We start from the raw sequence: 19,970 nt of genomic DNA, 5'->3' as shown, positions 1-19,970 counted from the left end.
CCTTTTGGTTGCATTCGGGTGTTTCTAAAGGGGTCTTTTGCACCTTTTTGGGGGGAAATCATTGTTAATTTCGATGCAAACTCAAGTGGTGTTATAATTTGGCGGTCACTTGGCGATATATCGCCAGTCTTTTGGTTGCCAAGTTTTGTCGCCAACTTGGCGAAAAATTTGGCGATTTTTTTTTTTTTTTTTTTTTTTTTTTTTAAATCTGCTTTCAATGTGGCCATTGCTAGTGATATTTAAAGAGTTAGAGAGAGAATCCCATTAAAATTGCAATAATAGGGAAATAGCATTAAATTGGTGTAAAAGGAAGTCATGTGATGCACACATCAGCTCGTTTATTATTAGTTGCCACTTAGTACAAAAAGTTTATTTTTCTGAAAATTATAATGTAAACTTAAAGCACCATGTTAAGGGAAGAGGGTGAAGTATCAGCATATAAAATATATTGTAACATTGAAAATATACGCTAATTTATTCAAACTATACAAATTAAATTTAAAAAAAAACATTACTTCAACCACCAATTAAAAAATAAATAAAAGCAAACCATGTACTTTAGATATTGTAACAGAAAAGAGTCATGTAGAGACTAAAAATTGTCATAGCATAGCTGTTATGCATGTCGAAACGATGACATTGAAGCGACTTGGTTTTTAGAATGGAAATTCACAGAATAACTGGACGATTCACGGATATTTTCGCCTAGCTGCTAAGAATGACTAGCACTAAGAGTGTTATCATTTGTTTAAAGCGTACCACCTAAACTCAATTATGGCAGCATATTTTCTCAACAGTCACATGATACGTTAACCCCTTTTATTATTACTTTGGCCTTACCTTTTTCTGTTACTTAACTACTTTTTACTTTACACTAGCTGCGTTGCCCGGCTTTGCCCGGTCCACCTTGAAAATAGAAATTGTGTCAAGTGACGTATATTCAACAATCAGGCGTAAAAAATAAGTAAAAAAAAAAGCATCATGATTTCCCTTCCAAACAATGACGACAGATATTAAAATACTTTTAAGAAATTAAATCCAGAAAGCTGGATTTAAAATGCGTAACCATGGAAACACAAAATAAAATAAGTTTAAGGAATTGAAATACGAAAGAAAATGGTTCAGTTTGAACGGAATCGAGATTTCTTAAACTTGATTAGACTTGTAACTTTTTTCCTTTCAAGATAAAAGCTTATTTTTTCGACCATAGGTCGAGTTAGATCTGGAGTAATAAAAGTCGCTTTTCCCAATGGCTTCAAAAAGAAAGCTATGGGACAATTCCTTCGCTTTTTATTGATTAATTTAATGAAGAAAATAGTGCCTAAATTTCAGCTAAGCCTAAAAAAATTCGAGCTAAAAACGCAAATAACTCCCGTCGTAATAAAGTTAGAGTATTGAAACAAATTATGTAGAACGCGGAAAATTCTACCCTTTCTAACGATATGTAGTATGTGAAGTGCAAGTAATTTTTCACCCCCATATTTGAGAATTTATGTGAAAATTGAACGTAAATTGGATTAAAAAATGACTATTCATCGAATTTTATTCGAACTGGTCTGCAAACCTTTTCAGGACTTAAAAGAACAAACTGAAAATTTCAGCGCAATCGGCCTGGTAATTTTTGAGTTTTGCGAGTTCAAACACACAGACGCTTTTTGGGGACTTCATTTTATACTATGTAGAGATAAAATTAATCAGGCTTTCTTTTAACTTTTAACTGCTCGTTTTTTGTAGATTTGAAAGAGGCGATGATACTTGTTTATCTGCTGGTAACATGCGGTTTGGCGTCAGCTGGAAAGAGTTGGTCTAACAGACAAGTAAGTCATTGTAAACATTTAAATCTTTAATTGTTTGTTTTTATTTCCTGTGATTTTAAATTAAACTTCCTTAGATGAATAACTCAACGTTTTGTCTACATTCTGTAAACAAAAATAAATAAGCTGAATGGTAGGGAGAGTAGAATTATGTTGGCTTTTGTCTACTTGTTTACTTTCTACTATTGCCGAAAACAGAATATTTTTTTTCTGCCGTCGTCATGTTTTCTTTTAGATATACATTTTAAGTTTTGAATGAAGTTAAACTTTCAACTCGGAAATTTTAGAAAGAATAATCTTAGGAAAATTATAGGATTGAAATAAAATCAAAAATAAATTAAAAAACACGGAAACGAATAAGTATGAAAATAAAATAAAATAGATGAATTAACTAGCTAAATGAAATTTAAAAAAGAAGAAAGAAAGAAGCACTAAATAAAGAAAGAAAAAAAAACAAACAAAAAAAAAAAAAAAAACACAGAACTCTTGGAGAGTAATGTACCAATTTTGAAAAGCATTCAGGTTGTTAAAAAAAAAAACACCTTTCACGGTTTTAATTTTAATTTTCCAGTTTTCCTATCAAAATTATCCAATTTGAAATAGCAATACTTGTGCATCTGACTTTAAAAATTGTTGTCTCAACATTGACAACCGTTTTAAAACGTTTATTTGAAGCGAAGTGTGCTACCTGGGTAGTAATTATTTATCTTTCGTAATATCAAAAAAATATTTTCCAAAATTTCTTACAAAGATGACCAAAGGATTTCTAAGTGAATGTTTAGTTACTTCACTATCGTTAAAAGGGGAGTCAGAGTCAGCCCCCCTTCCCTATACCGTCAATGTTAATTTGCACAGGTTCATGTACCTTTTTCTGAAAATCTATTAAAGATACAATTATGAAATATTTTCTGTACCTCAAGTAGAATCTTTTCTCTATACTGAAGTAAAATTTTACAGAAAGATAGCTTTGTTTTTTATAAAGAAATTCTAATGTGTAAATCACTGTATTTGTTTCAAAAAATGCCATTTTGCAACACAAAATTAGCTCTATAAAAAAATATTTTTCGAATATGAGAAAAAATTTGCTTCAGTATATGCAGTTAGATGTGTGGAATAGGTGGTAAAAATTTTAAAGCCTAACACAATTTAGCTTCTGAGAAAAAGGAACATTTAGTTTAAAAAATACCATTTCGAGATATTCTAATTTAAAGGGGAAAATCATACCTCATCAAAATAGGTTTTACATTTTTTAAAGCTTATTTTAATTTACTTCTAATATAAAGACGATAAAGAAATTTGTATCATTGAAAAGGTATTAAAATGGAGTTTCAAAACATATAAAAATCAAAAAATCGAATTTTTGAAAGTGTTTAGGGTACTGACTCCCCAAGACTATTGAGTGAAGGGTGGTATCACGGTTAAACATAGAAATACGAAGTGCCACTTGTATTAATGAAACCTCGATGCTTATTCGCCCTCTCTTTCTATGTATGATGCTTTTTTTCATCTCGGGTCAATTGCTGAATTTCACCGCATTATTCCTAGCCCACTTGAGAAACGTGTTCTCGCTATGCTTTCTTTACGTTTTTGAGAAATACAAACTCATCATGATTGGAAATAAGTTACCGCCGCTTAACCAGGGCTAAGAAAGAACCACATGAAATGTTCCAGACAGCCCGGTTATCACATTAAGAGACTGCAGTTTCGTGTTTATTAGAACTCATCAGTCTGGAATGGTGAATAACCGAGCGATGTCTTCTCATTGAAGCTGAGAGCGCCAACAAACTGGTAGATAAAGGAAATTTATCTGAGCAGCGAATGACCGCAGCACGGTGCGTTTTGACTCGAGACTTGAAGGCAAAGCTTGGATATTAAGTTTAATAGAAAGTTACCGTCCCTAAGCGAGGACTAAGGCAGAATCTCATGAAAGATACTAGACAGACCAGTTATCACATCCTGAGACTGCAGTTTCGTTCTTATTAGAACTCATCGGTCTGTTTAAAAAAAAAAGAAAGAAAAATGCTTGTCACCAAATCATAGTTTATGAACAATTTGCTCTGCTTCAGATTGGAAGGTCCTGGGTTCGAATCCTGCGCTCATATGAGACGAAGTGGCGATTTCTTAGAGCACATATCTAACAGTTTTGGGCTGCTTCCCAGTCACCTACATGATACACGCTTTTATTTGATTCCGCCGAATAGAAAAGGAGTTTGAAAGATTTTTATAGCTTTTTTTTTTGCGAGAAATGTTTGTGGTAACTTGAGTCGGTATAACTAAACCAATACTAACCAAGAATCTTCTATATATTTCTTCTATATCCCTCCTATATCTTCTATATACCGCGGCCAGGTAAATACGACGATCTATGACATGACAATGAAAAAAGTGACTGATGTTCATGGAGATTTTCTCATGATGTCAAAAGCAGTTTTCTCTCGCTATTGCGTATAGCGCTTCCCATGGAGCTGATTCTTGTCAAGAACTAATAAGCTGCTTGTTGGGAGTTTTCTCCCGATTCATCTGCTCTCGACTTCCTCCTGTTAATTTTCATTATGTTCCCGGGTCAAAAAACAATGATCGGAATCGTGATGAAGGTCAGAAATCTCATTACAGATTAGCAAAATTTCAAACTTTTAATGTGTTTTTGCAGCTAATTAATTTTCAATTTTGAAATAATTACTGTTTTTGCGTTTAAACTTTAGTTTTTCCAATCTAAACAGGATTACCATCACCATGACAACCACGTCCACGTGGACGGAATCCAAAAATCTCATTTGCAGAGACTGGACGTGGTCTGCAGCAAAGATCATATGACAGTCACCATGGAATTCGACAACCCTTTCTACGGAGTGGTCTTTTCTCATCCTAGTGCTCACCATGAGCGTTGCATACACGTGGGACCACGAGCTGGTGTAAGAGAAGTCACCTTTCACATCAAGTAAGTCTCTGTTTAAATCTAGAATGAAAATAGGAAATCTTCAGTGTGCGAAATTCTTCACAGCTATTCTTTAAGTGAAGTTTTTAGAAAAAAATTTCATCAAACATGAATTTAAAGAGAAGACATTTATCTTTGTATCGAGGCAGCAGAGAGAAAGGAGTTACTGGGTCATTTCACAGTATTTTGTCCAAATGTTGAGTTCGAAGCATGACATTTTTTTTTTTTTTGGCCATAACTATTTAGTTTACTGTTTGATTAGCACAAAATATTATTCTGAGTTAATCCTACCAACACATAAACTCAAAATAAAACAATGTGAAAATAAAAAAATAAATAAAATAGTTATGGAAAAAAAGCACCACGTTGCGGACTCTACATTTGGACAAAATACTGTGAAATGACCCTACTGTGAATGCTGCTAAACATATGGAAGCTCAAAATGTTTCGTATTTGTAAAACTTGTTTTTTATTAACTCCGAAAAACACATCCGAATCACATAATATTTCACTTTTGCACAAAAGTAATTTTTATTGAAAATAATTATTTTTATTTACTGTAAATTTTTTCAAATATAGATGCACCATTTGTATAAATTTTAACTTTAAAAGAAAGAAAAGCACACATCTAAAATAGTTACTGAAGCATAATGTAGTTATTAAAAGATTCATATAAGAGAATAATATTCGATTTAAGTTTGGAAAATGAATTATATGAAAATGATTATTTTGCTGCAATCAGTCTATAGACCGTTTCTTTTAAGCACTCAGAAAGCTATGAAAGAAAAACACGAGCTTAGCAAAAGGGAAAAAATACATACAAGTGTTGTGGGAGTTTAATACAATCATTTTTAATTCAGTACTTTATGGCTTCCGACACTAAGCAAGCTATGACATAGAAAAATGCTTCTTCGTTTCCTACACCTAAACACTTTATTTACTCAAAGATCGTAGCAGTTCTTTTCTTATGCATGGTTGAATTCTAGTTGAAGATTTATTTTTATTAAAATAAAAGCAATTAACCATGCATATCATGAATCTTGAAAACAGGAGTGACTCAATGGGACAGTTTAAAGAAGCATGTTCACGGTTTTTGCAATGATGAGAGTTTTTTTTTTTAAATCAGATTATTGAAATAAAATAAAATATAATATTTTTTCGGTGAATTGTCATACAACTCACTCTTAAGAAGTGTACAATATTCACACTCATTTTATCTGACTTTTTTTTATTGCCATTTCGATTCGTAATTCCTTCAGAATTGCGGAATGAATGGGGTTGTTTCTTTCAGTCAAAAGTAGTACTTTTTGTCAATGAAGTTGATAGAATACGCAAAAAAAAGAAATAAATAAATAAAATAAAAAAATAAAATAATAATAACATGAACTCAGAAAATACTTTCATTTTCCCAACAGTTATTTTTCAATTAATTTTTTAAACTGTCCAATTATTCAAACAAGGCGTGGTCTTTATGACGTCACAAATGATGCACTATGGCACATCCTTCTACCGCATTTCCACGTTATGATAATCAAGAAGCGAATTACAACTGCGCTCTACACTTGCTATCAACCATATCGTTGCCAATACACGTGAGTAAAGATGTGAATTAAATATTTTGGACCGTGAATGACAACACTGAATGGCATTTCATCATTTGTGATGTCATCGGCAGAAGCGTTCAACGATGAAAAAGCACCAATTTAAGTAATTTTTTTAAAATATTAAACTTAAAGAAATTATTTAAAAAATGGTGAAATTCTATGTTTTTTAGCATACAAATTTTGTACAAAATCCGCCATTCCGGAAAAAACCCAGCAAAACACTCGATTTGAAATGGACACTGTTTCAAAAGTATTTAACTTATTTGAATAATTCTTTTTTCTAAAAATAAATTAAAACCCATGTATCCTCTAGACATCGTTTTTGAAAATTTATTTAGGTTTTTTGATACAGATAAAAATTAATTTTTGTGGCGAAAAAACTGCATTTTTAGCGATTTTATGATTTTTTTTCTCCATGAAAATAAACTTTTTTTTTTTACTAAACAGAGATGGCAGTCAAAAGCCCTTATATGATAGTTTCATAGCATATTTTATTATACCCCTTAGATGCATACAGCGTTTGAAATAAAATTTGAACAATTTCAAAAATTAGCGATTTTTGAAGTGAGATTACTCTAAAAACACATTTTTTTTAAATCTAAAAATTGGCTCATTTGAACCCCTTCTAATGCTAAGTGGATATACACCGCATCCCGTATTTTTTTCCCGGAAAATGTTTTAGGATTTTTTGAAAGTGACTTTATCGCATTTAAATCGCATATAAAATGTCTAATAACTTCAGTCACTGAAATTGATTATATTTATGCTTAATAGCTACAATAATGGTTTACTTTATCAGTAACAGCTAAAATCTTTCTTTTTTCTTGTTTCAATATTAGTTTATTTTGTCTCCAAAGCTATGCATTTACCGTTACTTACATATGCCGCAACGAATCACATTTTTTCTCTTTCAATTATAACGTGCAACTCAATTACATGATACGGTAAACCATCCAATATTAAAGGGAGGAACAGTACAATGCATTTAAAATGATTTATTTTAATTTCGTGCTTTGGTTGTCATTGGTGACTGTTGCACCAGAATTTTTGGATCCTACCTCGTATGATTACTTCTATACATAAGTATAAGTACACTAAATTCAAAACGCAAAACTCACCTATAGTTTAAGAATTTAAAATGCCCACCTGTTTTATGCGAGAAGTAATCAATTGAAGATTTTTGTAAGTTGAGGTAACCAAACAGATCTCACCAAAGGTAGCTATTATAGCCAGGGATCCAATTTCTAACAAAAGAAGTGCAGAAGCCCTATATTATTCAGAACTTATTTTAATGCTTCAGTTTCATGAATTCGGTCAAAAATACAAACATTTGAGTGAAATAAATAAGGAAGTATGGCTCCCATAAAAATTAAGGGTCACCAAACTCTCTTCTATAATTACACACAGAGTCATACAAAAAGAAGAATTGACATTTTCATCAAAAGCGGTTTGTTACATGTATATTACTAAAAGTCAGTAAGATTTTAGTTGTTGCTGATAAAATGCACCATTATTGTAGCTATTAGACATTATATCTAATCAGAATTTCAGTGAATGAAATTATTAGACATTTTTATTTTACATGCATGCCATGGGCGATAAGATCACTTATAAAACATTTTCTGGAAAAATACGGAATGCGGTGTAGATCCACTTGTTAAGCATTAAAAGGGGTTCAATTCAGCCACTTTTCAGATTTTTAAAACATGGGTGTTTTGAGCAATCTCACTTTAAAAATCGCTAATTTTTTGAAAATTTTGAAAATTTTAAAATTAAGGCTGTATGCATCTAAGGATAATGATAAAATATGCTATGAAATTATCATATAAGGGCTTTAGACTGACATCTCCGTTTAGTAAAAAAAAAACTTTTTTTCATGGAGAAAAAAGTCATAAAATCGGTAAAAACGCAGTTTTTTCGTCACAAAAATAAATGTTTTTCTTTATCAAAAAACCTAACTAAATTTTCAAAAACGATGTCTAGAGGATTATATTTACTTTTTAGAAAAAAGAATTATTTAAATAGGTTAATTACTTTTGAAATAGCGTCCATTTCAAATGGAGTATTTTGCTGGTGTTTTCCAAAATGGCGGATTTTGTTCAGAATTTTAGTAGGCTGTAACTGAAGAAAAAAAAATCTTGCAAATCCTTTTGGGATATATCATATGTCCCTCCTCGTAACTACTGTATTTTTTTCAAAAATATCGGCGATGGTCATATGACACTTTTCATACCTGCCCGGCTGATTTGAAATGGAATGACTATAGTACTATAGTTTGACCAGAGAACGAATCATATTTTTTTTAATTTATTTATAAATATATTTTTTTTTCAGTTATAAAAATTTTTATGAAGTCGAATAGGCAACAGCAACTTTCCTTTACAGAATTCGAAGAAAAGAAGTGTTGTTGTTTGTTCACTGAATAGACCTTCTTATTTACTGGGTTACAGCACGCACTTTTGATCAAAACTCCCATAAAATTTGAAACGGAACCATAAAAGCTTTCCTGCTTCTGCTATGAAATCTGGACACAAAAACGTAAAAAGTGCTTAAATTAAATTGATCTTCATTAAAACTGTGCTGATTTAAAAGCATGTAGGGTAATCAACCAGAGAATGAATAGCTCGTTGCTTTAATTTTTAATTATATTTTTTTATTTATAAAGTTTTTGTTTAATTGTTCTTTTAATAGTCAGACTACCCTACCTTACCTTTTTTGACAATGTTTTTTGCAATTCCTCTTTTAATAAACTGGCTGAAATTCTATAAAAAGGGCTCGAGCCGGAAGGGGGGCCGAGGTTCTTAAAATAAGGGGTGAAATATTTGTAGGGACGTAGGGGTTAAACAATATGGAGGAGGGCCAGTGAAAATCATTTGTGACGGGCCCCCAAAATGTCTGCGTACGCCCCTAACACAACACCCAGACAACAAAAAACTATAATGTGGCCTTTTTATTTGCAATAAATTTTCAAGTTCCATTGCTAAGGGCAGACTCGTACATAGGACCATAAGTATGAGGTAAACACAGGCGCGCAGAATTACCCTCCTGCCAAAATTCTACTACTCCACTCTAATTATTCTCATTGATTCTATAAGCATTAAACACAGCAAAGTGTTTTTTTAAGCTTTGAGTTGTTAATGCATTTGCTTTGATATTATTGAATTTCGTATCAAAAGGTAAAATGTTTTGTCAAGAATTGCATTTCACATAGTTTATGCGTTTCTCAAGAAAACAACTATAGATAAATTCAAATATTTTCACCAGCAATTCTTACATAAAAGTCTATTAGAGCTGCTTTCATGGACTAATTTAAAATCATTTTCTAGACATTTCTTTACATCGAACTCAAGTTAAAGAAAGTAAAAAGAGAAAAACTTTAGTTTTTAATTTTTTGCGTTTACAGTTCTGAAAATTTTCAAATTGGCAAAAGATATTCATTTTGAATGAACTATTTTATCAGTTCAAATTTTAACGATGATGAAACAAATTTTAGAAAAAAAAAGTGAGTAAAATTATGCGAATATGTCAATGAAGGGAAAAGTTTTAATTTCGACACTAGATGGCAGCACCATTAGCAACTCTCATCTTTCTCTCTTCTCCCCTTTCTCTCTCTCTCTCTCTCGTAAATTTTTCCACCTTAGCTCTAATGAAAATCATCATTTTGTAGAAAATATAAGCTTTAAAAAATATTTTTAGAGTTGAAACTGTTCTTGGTAAATTAAGTTTTAGAATTGCACTCTAGTTTTCATTTTTTTTTAATGAAACGTCCTTCTCCTTTTAAAATTTCAATTAAAAGCTTTAATTTTAAATGCATTTTAATACATCTTTTGAAATTTTTTATTCACAGTAAGTTTGATGCGAAAACGTCAGCAATAAAGCGGAATACATTAAAAGTTTTACCATAATACATCCAGTAGTCGTCCAAAATTTTATCTGCATAAGAAATGAACACAGTTGTAATATTAACCAAAGTATAGGGTCCGGTGGGGGAAAGTGGTCAATTGGGTAAAGTGATCATTCGTGAAATAAATGGCTATAGCTTGGAAATAAAATGCTCGAATGAATGTAAAATTTTTATTATAGAGTAGGGCAGTTAGAAACCACATTTTGAATACAAAATTTTACAACTGGCAAAATTTAATTTGGTGAAAAAAAATATTTTGTATGAATATGAAAAGTTTAAAAATCTAAACACCTCTTTTAACTTCCTTGGGAAATTTTGTTTGTTAGAATTAGGAACAGATTGACTACATAGGAAGCTTCCTACATGTCTCAAGAACTCTTACTCATTAGCAGTTAGCTGAATCTCTTTTAGATAATTTTTTAGAGCACTTTAAGTAAGATGGGGTAAAGTGGTCATAATATTAGGCTTAACAAATATTGTTCTTCCAATGCCATTTAATAGTTAAGTATAAGGCAGATATAAATTAAATTGTAATTTCACTTAATATATATTGTTTTTACAATAAACGGGGTTAAATTTACGAGTATATGCATATGCATGCGCATATACTCGTGTATTGACGTATATAGACATATTCACATAAATGCACCAATAAATACATATATGAGTATCTGCAAGTATTTTTAATCTATACAGATATGCATTCGACTATACACGTAAATACTCGCTTATACTCGTACATGTATAAACACTTATATACACAGGTAGACACGAATATGCGCATACGTACTCGAGTAGACGCTTACATACAAGCATATGATATACAAGTTAACAGGGTGAGTTTAAACTTTTGAGCATATTATTAAAGTGTGTTAGAGGGGAGGATAAGAAGCAAGAATCACATAAGGAACATATGGTCACAAACACTATGCTGACGCGCTACATGCACGCAAAGCCAGAAACTATTGGATGCAAAACAGGTCACAAATTTATATATTACACAAAGAAAATTTAACACAACATTTTAGGTCTCAAGAAAGTTTTAAAGCGACTGATGAAATTTGCGGCCTGTAGCTGTAATACTCGTACATGTCCGTTGCAATCACAAAGCATTCTCTGTTGCAATAACGACACTTTTGAAAAAGTTTCATCTGTCACTGCGTCTTTGTTGCGATGCTTGTACTAGAGCTACTACAGGCCGTAACTTTTAACAACTGCTCTAAATATTTCTTAAAAACTAAAATGTTGGATAAAATCATCTTTGTGTAACAAAATTGCGATTTGTTTGCATCCATCATTTTCTGGCTTTGTGTGCATGTAGCGCGTCAGCTTTCGCAAGTTCCTTATAATTCTTTGCTTCTTATCCTCCCTTTTCACACTCCTTAGATTTTTGCTCAAGAGCTTTTGCTCATTCTACAGGCACACATGTATATAAGCTTATATACTCGTGTACTGGTGTATACACGTAAATGTACGTATATACGTCTATACAGATATAAAATCGTGCTTGCACGTACATACGTATATACTCGTGCTTCACAATATATATATATATATATATATATATATATATATATATATATATATATATATATATATATATATATATATGTGAGTCGGCACGTACCAAACAGGCACTGGATGTATCCACGAATTAACTTGTGTAACCCGGATATGTGTGTATGTGCACTTATATATGCGTGTATACGTCTACGGTACACGTATATACTCAGGTATGCACGTATGTACTCGAAATAGAAGTGCATACACGCATATGATATTCGTTTACACGCGTATATACCCGTACGTACACGTGACACGTATATACTCGTGTAGACACGTATACACTCCAGTAGGTAATCACGTATACATGCTTATATACTCGTGTATACACGTATATACTTGAGTAGGCACGTGCATGCATGTATCTGATGCATACATGTATCTACTCATATATGAACGTGTTTACTAATGTTTACACGACACGTATATACTCGTCTATACAAACATATTCTTGTGCATATACTTGTAACTATAAAAATAACCGAAATATACAAATATTAGGGTTGTTTATAATGGTTTTGCATCTATTTTTAACTATGACCACTTTACCCCACGCTATGACCACTTTCCCCCACCCCATGGGGTAAAGTGGTCATAAATAGAAAGGGAAAAAGAAAGTGTTATAAAAGTACTTAAATCAATATTTATTTTCCTAAAACTCAATGTACTGTGTTCTTTAATAATGCAATGTAAAATAAAAACAAAAAATGTTTATCTGTTTATAGAATTTATTGTATCTATTATTCACATAAGTTGAAAACCTACGATTTTATGACCACTTTACCCCACCAGACCCTACTAAATTTAAATAAAATCAAAGGATGAAAAATAAATAAATGAATAATTTTCAACTGGTGAATGAAAATGAAAAACTCATTGGAAGCGAATCCAATTAAGTACTTATATTTGGAACAAAGAAATTTCTCAATCAGATACGTTTTAATGAGAATTAATTTGTAGTTGGCATATCTACATATTTAAAATATCTGAGTAAATGGTATTTTAAAAAGATACGGAAAAAATATCAAATGCAAAGAATATCCATTACGAAAAGCTTGCGAGGAAAAAAAAAAGAAAAGACGAGAATGTGAGAAAGAAGCAGTCATTATTACTTATTACCAATGATTGTTTTTTATTTAATATATTTTTTTCAATAATATAACTGATAATATATTGACTTGTTATGTGGAATAAAAATTGTCAGCTTGTGGTTTGCGCGTTCTTGTGATTTTTTAATATATATCTCTTCTTATTAAATCAACACAGACATGATACCGGGTAAATTCCTTGGAAAATTCTGAGCCGTTTGGTACCTGTCTCGACCCATAACTCATGGTCATCCTCAAGCTCAAGGAGATAGTATGGCATACAAACAAACCTACAAAGGTTTGTCTACATGATAATTTTAAAAAGTTAGTTGAACGGCAGTCATCCTGCTGTGAAAACAGTAATCAATCATTAATTGCACAAATAATAATATTAATAATAATAATAGTCTCTATCTACTTTTATTTGATAAGAAATGGAAAGTGATAGTTTTTTCATATTTTCTTAATGCGTATTGTATGTAGGAAAATATTAAACTTACTTATTTATTTATTTTTTGGGTGAAAATTTTCCTCCTTATAATATTTTCTAAATTTAAATAAGAATTTTTGACTAATTTTTTTTTTAAAGATTTTTTTTTTCACATTTCGAACAATACAAATTGAAATGAAGTTTTGACTAAATTTAGTGAACTTGATAATTGAGTTTTCATAATTAAATTCATTTGCTTAACACTAACAGGAAGAACATTATGAACATAAGACACAATATGCAGTTACTGAATGAAATGTATCATCGTACCCAAGATTTTAAAACTATTCATATGTTTTTTCATATAACATCTGCAGAGTGATCCAAAAGTGGGCTTTCACGCTTTTTATTTTTAAAATTATTTCAGTTATGGTAGAATGTTTGTTACACACAGTTACCTTGAACTCTTAAGAGTCAATAAATATCAGGATGAACAACATCCCTGCAGTAACACTGCTGAATTCTGCGCCATGTTCTTACAAATATTTTTCTGAATTCCGCGCGTTTAGAAAAGTTTGCAAACATCTGCTACAACATGGTGCATAAAGGAGAAAAAAGTGTAAGATATTAGAGAAATGGATAGAATGATAGAAGAGAATAGAATAAGAGTCATAAATATCTATAGAATACCATCCATGTCATAAAAAATGATTGAGGAAAATCAAATTTAAGTGAAATATTTGTCACGTCGCGTCGATTGATTCAACCACACCCTTTTATTTGAAATTTTTTTTACTATTTACTCTTTTTTTTTTTTGCAACATTGTTAGTAAAAATATTAGCAAATACAAGTGCCTTCGGATGATAAATATTTCATATTGCTAGTAAACTTTTTAACTACAAAAAATTTTAAGCTGTTTCATTTATTTATTTATTTATTTTTATGCGCAATCACGAATTGTTAGTTGTGCTCACTTGAATGAAACTGCCGTTAGGGGTCACTTTTGAGGTCCACCCGTCTCCGTGCGCGGGTTTTCCTTCTGTTACTCCTCCTGGGCGGTGGCGTCCGGACTCTAAAAACAACAATTTTAAAAATGACTCAAATTTCAAGATATCTCAGATTTAAGACGGCTCCGACAATGTGATATTCAAATTTGAAACATTCAAATACTCATCAACTACTCAATGCAACATGTGCTCATTTTTAAGGTATTTGTGCTTATTTTTGAATATGTAATAATTTTAAACTTGAGTATAAACCGAGCAATGTATCTCATTTTCGAATGTGAAATAATTGAGCACACTATTTGAAAACATGGATATTCGTGTTTGAAACAAAAGGTTTCAAGAAAATTTGAAAGCATGAATGTACTCATTTTTGAAAATTTAATTTTTCTCAGTGCATGTCCGAGCACTTTATTTATACCAGAAAATCTCGACTTTACTCAATCCTCTAAAGACAAACACAGCATCCAGCCCAGAACATTCAGAATCCAGCACACAATATCCAGCATACACCATCCAGCATCTAGCACACTACATCCAGCTTCCATCACACAATTCCAGCATCCAGCTCCTGGCATTAATTTGAATTTTTACGTATTGAGTTCAAACTATGTTTTTCGCAGTTATGATTTCAGTAGGAGCTATTTGTAGAAACATAAACCTAAAGAGTCCTATCGCAATTCATGATTGCGGAAAACATTATTTGAATTTATAATGTCAAAATTCAAATTAATCCGGTTTCTGGAGGGTGACGGCTGGTCCTCAAATTTAAAATAAAACCTAAGAAAAAAGACATCGAAAGGAATCCACTTGTGTTGGTTACCTATTTTCTTTTTTCTCATTTAGATCTTAATTAAGAAAAACCAGTAAAATTACAAACGATTTAGCTATTTATCAAACACTGAAAAACGTAAACGTTAGATTAGTCACAGTTACTCTGTGTAGATGGCAGCACTAAAAATGTAATGCGTGGCGAAATCGAAAATTAATTGATTTGCTTGCTGTCAAAAGGGCAATTTAAACAATCACTTTTTTAAACAAGTGACTAAAATATCATATTTTTTCAAGTGTGATTAAATAACCATATTTTTAAGATAAAATTTAAACTTCACATTTTTGATTGCTGAGATTTTACGAACTGTCCTTGAAATCTCAAAGAAAACATGAAGATTTTCAAAGAAAAGGGAACTGTTAATTCTTTTGTAGGTAAAATAAAAATAACAATGATGACAATGTGGCAGCTTTTGTAGAATAATCCAATGGCTCAGTGAATAATTTCTGACGTTTTCATCCACTCCAATTTTTGATAAAGCTTTAAATCTGGAAGAATTCCTAAAATTTTTAAAGCATAATTAACACTTGTTAAACTGTTTTGCACATCGCGGTTTCTACGATTTTTCTGTGATTTATAATATTATGCATTACTTCTTTTTCAGATACGACAGCTGTGGAACAGTTGAAGATTTGCGAGGACAGTTTCACGAGAATACAATTGTGATTCAGTTCGGAGAAGACATTTTAGAAGCTTGGGATGAAGCAAAGCGACTCCGATGTGAATGGCTAGAATCATTCGAAAAACCTTCGTCAAAACCTACCCTTTCGATATCCGAAATTGATGTTGTGGAATTAAATTTCCAAGGTAATTGTAAAATTCTATACGTTCGAACGTATATCATTTTTAAATACATTAATGCGATACGTGATATGACAAATCTTATTCTCATTTCCAAATCGATCTTTGTTACATTGTGGTTCTTGAATATACAATAAATGAAAACTTCTTAAATTAAAATAAGACTCACGATTTTACTTTGTTCCTTGCTTGGTTAAACTTTCGAGAGTTACCGTCTTTGATCTCACATTGGTGTTAATGTAACGCGCCATCTGTCGCTCTAATTATCTATGTACTCATTAGATGGCGTTACTGAGAAAATGGTCTTTTCATTTATTTTAAGTGGCGCCATCTTTTAAGAAACTAGGTAACTAGAGCGGTGCAATAATACCTTTACTTGTTTGCGCAATTCTTTCTGTGAAAAAGAAGCTTTTTTTCTTAAATAGTACGAATAAATTAGATCAATATTTATATGCTTACTTTATTTATTTAAGGCTTCATAATTTCGTTGCTTTTTCAGGTGATGACATAGATTGTTGGATGGAAATTCAAGAAGGAAAAGGTCCCTGGGCTCGGCAAGTTGGTGGCTTGGTACCTATTGGAAGCCCACTTACTCTCGTGATTGCTATTAACGACAACAGCCGAGAATTCGACATGAGGGTGAAAAAGTGCTCTGCAAGTGACGGAAAACATCCTGAGATTGAACTCACTGATCACAACGGATGTGTTTTGAGACCTTCTCTGCTCACGCCTTTCGCCAAAATTAGAGATTTTGGAGGAAAAGCAACTCTAGTGGCATATTCCCACATATATGCTTTCAAGTTTCCAGACACTCTTGACGTGTTCGTCCACTGCATTGTTGAGGTATGTAGGCATGGTTGTCATGATTCCTGTGGTGGTAAAACGTTGGAAGATTACCGACCTCATTCAGGTACTTACGACTCGTTAGAATCCAAGAAATTCCACAAGTTGGTCCAACTAGCAAATTCGGAAACATCCTCAGTTCATCAGCTTCAAGCATCTCACGTTCTTCAAGCTGCTGCTTCCAACAAAGCTGAATCTTATGTCCAACCGTTACCTGGCAGAGAAAGACACATAAGTAAAATAGCTTACCAAACTCATTTCAAACCTAATCAAACCGTAAGTAACCCTTCTACAGCATTTACAAAAAGCACTGAAAGTACATTCAGTAAACCTGTAGATGCTTCGAAGTTTGTACCATCTGATTCTCATAAGACAACACATGACAATCACGAGGAGAAAGAAGCAGTGCAAATTGCTCCAAGCAACATCCATCTTTTGCTAGCTGATGTTAAGCATGGTGTACAGTCGGGTGAAAAAGTAACACCATTTGTAAATCCCTATCATCATGAAGTCCACCAGACAAACTCCAATGCTCATAAAATAATTGGACATGATGCACATTGGAATGCTGAAGCATTTGATGTTCTTCTGAAAGATAAATCGAAGCATGAAGTACCGGATTTATCATTTGACGAACCTAAACCTGAGCCAGCTTTTTGGTCTGCGGATGAAGTTAAACCTCTGAGCAAAGAAGAAGTTTTTCACAAAACTCGGAATCCTCCTCAAAAAAAGGTAATCCACACTAACCCTAAGCCAGAACCAAGCCCATGGACATTTGAAGAAGTGAATCCCATGCATAGTCCACATCAGTACAGACCAGCCTTGGAAAAGGAGCCACTAGAGGAGCCAAAACCTGAACCCGCTGCGTGGTCCTTAGATGACGTAAAACCATTAACAAAGGAAGATCTGAAAGTTCACTCATTAAACTACAAACTGAAGTCAAATCCTCATTTAGCAATTTCACTTCCAAGACATTACGAGCATGTACTTCCATTCAGTACTACTGCAAGTCCGCAACCTGTATATATTCAAACGAAAATGCCACAAAATATGTCCAATCCGATGATGATGAAAATGATGATGATGCCAACCCTTTTACCGTATACTTACCAGACTGCAAGGTGGCCTCAGAAAACAACAGCCCGATTTTTATCACACAATAAACATCACTATCCATATCCCATACCTCAATTCAGTCCCAGGCAACAGTTGATGATGAGTGTTATTGCAGATCGAAGGATGGACAATGATGAAAGCGAACATGAAACTGTTGCATCAATTCAGCATCATAATGAGAAGATTGATCCAAGAAATCGCATCCCAATTGGTGGTACTTTTTCTGATGTGATGAAAGCAAAAGAGGATCAAGCTGGAGAAATCAGTATCGAAGAAGGCATAACAGAAATGGTGTCAGACCAGGTGGCAGATGTAACGGAACCTATACCAATTGAGAAAGGTGACGATAGATTACCAATCAAATCTTTTGTTCCACCATCGTTTGACGACGGTTTGATTGAGAGCCAAGTTCAACCTAAAGAAGTGCTTGAACACATTCCAAGAGCTCTCAACAGAAAGAAACGTTCTTCGGATTCAGTGTTTGGTGTCAGACAGAAGTTTCAAGCTATAGCATCGTCTGACCTTGCATTTGATTTTAACCTAACCACTGATAGCACAGCTACATTGCGTGGACGAAGAGAAGAGATTGTGTACGGTATTTGCATGTCTCAGACCAGTGTGAGTACAGGTGTGGGTTTCATCTTAATATTAACTCTTTGCGCAATAATTGCATCTGCAATACTTTATGAACACAGCTGCAGACTGAACAACAAGACTTCACACCTTTCGTTACTAAGCAGAACTTTCAATGGACGCTTAGAAAATTTGTATAAAATTTCTCGACATCGTACTAACTCCATTAACAGAGATACTGGTTAGTGACATTTGCTCAAATTATGACTATTTCATTCGTACTGCCACATAAAGACTGCAATCGTTAGCGTAGCAGCTGGCTGCTACTTTTTCTGAGAGAGTAGTTATTTAACATGATCGCCAAATACATGTGTTTCAATTTTTGTTAAATAAAGAATTATTTTCAATTCATGTACACTTTTATACATTATTTGTTACTGAACACAGTTTTTTTTTTTCATTTTGTACTATGTATAATGGTAGCCACATAAGCTCATCTAAATGTTTTGACTATGTAAGTCATTAATTACACTTTAAAATCCTTTATTCTGAACGTCTTTTATTTGCTAAATAATAATATTTGCTTTACACTAATAATAATAATAATATGATGATGATGAGAAAAATAATAATGAAAATACTTTTTTTTAAATAATAATCAAACTAAATAACTGTTAGTATTAAACCTTTTTTTCCCCCTTAAGCACACAGGCATTGGAATTTTACTTTTCCTTCATTCTTTTTTTATTTATTTATTTCGCACCATTTTTTTATCAAGCGAACATAATTTCTTTTCATTAAGTCAACAAAAAAGTCGGTTGTAACTATTCTTCTTTAAATACCTTCAGTAATGAAGGACAATATGCATTTGACTGATTTTTTGTACATTGCTCAGCAATAAATTCCATTAACACGGAATATATTGCCCAATTCGTCTATATTATCAATCATCTACATTCTTATTACAAAATACTCAATACCGTCATCGGTATTCTTATTTATTCTTATTATGAAGGCTTCAGTGAAGTTGATAGAGCTATTAAAAGTTTTGTGGTACGCTTGTTGTTCGCCAAATGCCATCAAGTCATATTACCATACCCATTTAATATCTTTAGCAAGCCCATTTTCTGTGTTCTCCCCAATTCAGCATTCTTCCTACACATTCCTTGTGACGACGATAGTTACAAAATTGCGACAACCTTTGATTTATTATGCTCTTTTGTTCCGACACTGGATGGTGCTGATTTAATCCGAGGTTTGGGGGTTTCGATACAGTTGGGTATAGTGGCGGCCTTTGTTGGTTCAGGTGGGCTGTTAGCGTAAGTTAGTAGGGACGTTGTAAAGGGGCTGTATATCAGAAAAAAAAAACCTCGCGGGAAATTATGGATGAATAAACGAAAGAAATTAACCACCTTTTTTCTGGGGGTATCAGGAAAAATACTTGAAGAATAAAATGTCAACA

The 19,970-nt window shown here is 32.6% G+C and overlaps 1 protein-coding gene across 1 annotated transcript; it reads left to right on the top strand.

The window, feature by feature from the left end:
* The first annotated feature begins 1,748 nt into the window (after positions 1–1,748).
* Positions 1,749–18,708, top strand: LOC129220720 (uncharacterized). Its single transcript, XM_054855149.1, is given in 5 exon segments — positions 1,749–1,817; positions 4,535–4,752; positions 15,780–15,982; positions 16,476–18,623; positions 18,626–18,708. Coding segments are annotated over 5 exon segments (2,721 nt in total).
* Positions 18,709–19,970: the final 1,262 nt, after the last annotated feature.

Source organism: Uloborus diversus, chromosome 4 (assembly GCF_026930045.1).
Source record: "Uloborus diversus isolate 005 chromosome 4, Udiv.v.3.1, whole genome shotgun sequence".
In the NCBI taxonomy this organism is placed as follows: Eukaryota; Metazoa; Arthropoda; class Arachnida; order Araneae; family Uloboridae; genus Uloborus; species Uloborus diversus.
Note: the sequence above shows the minus strand (reverse complement) of the source record. Positions and strands in the feature narration are given on the sequence as shown.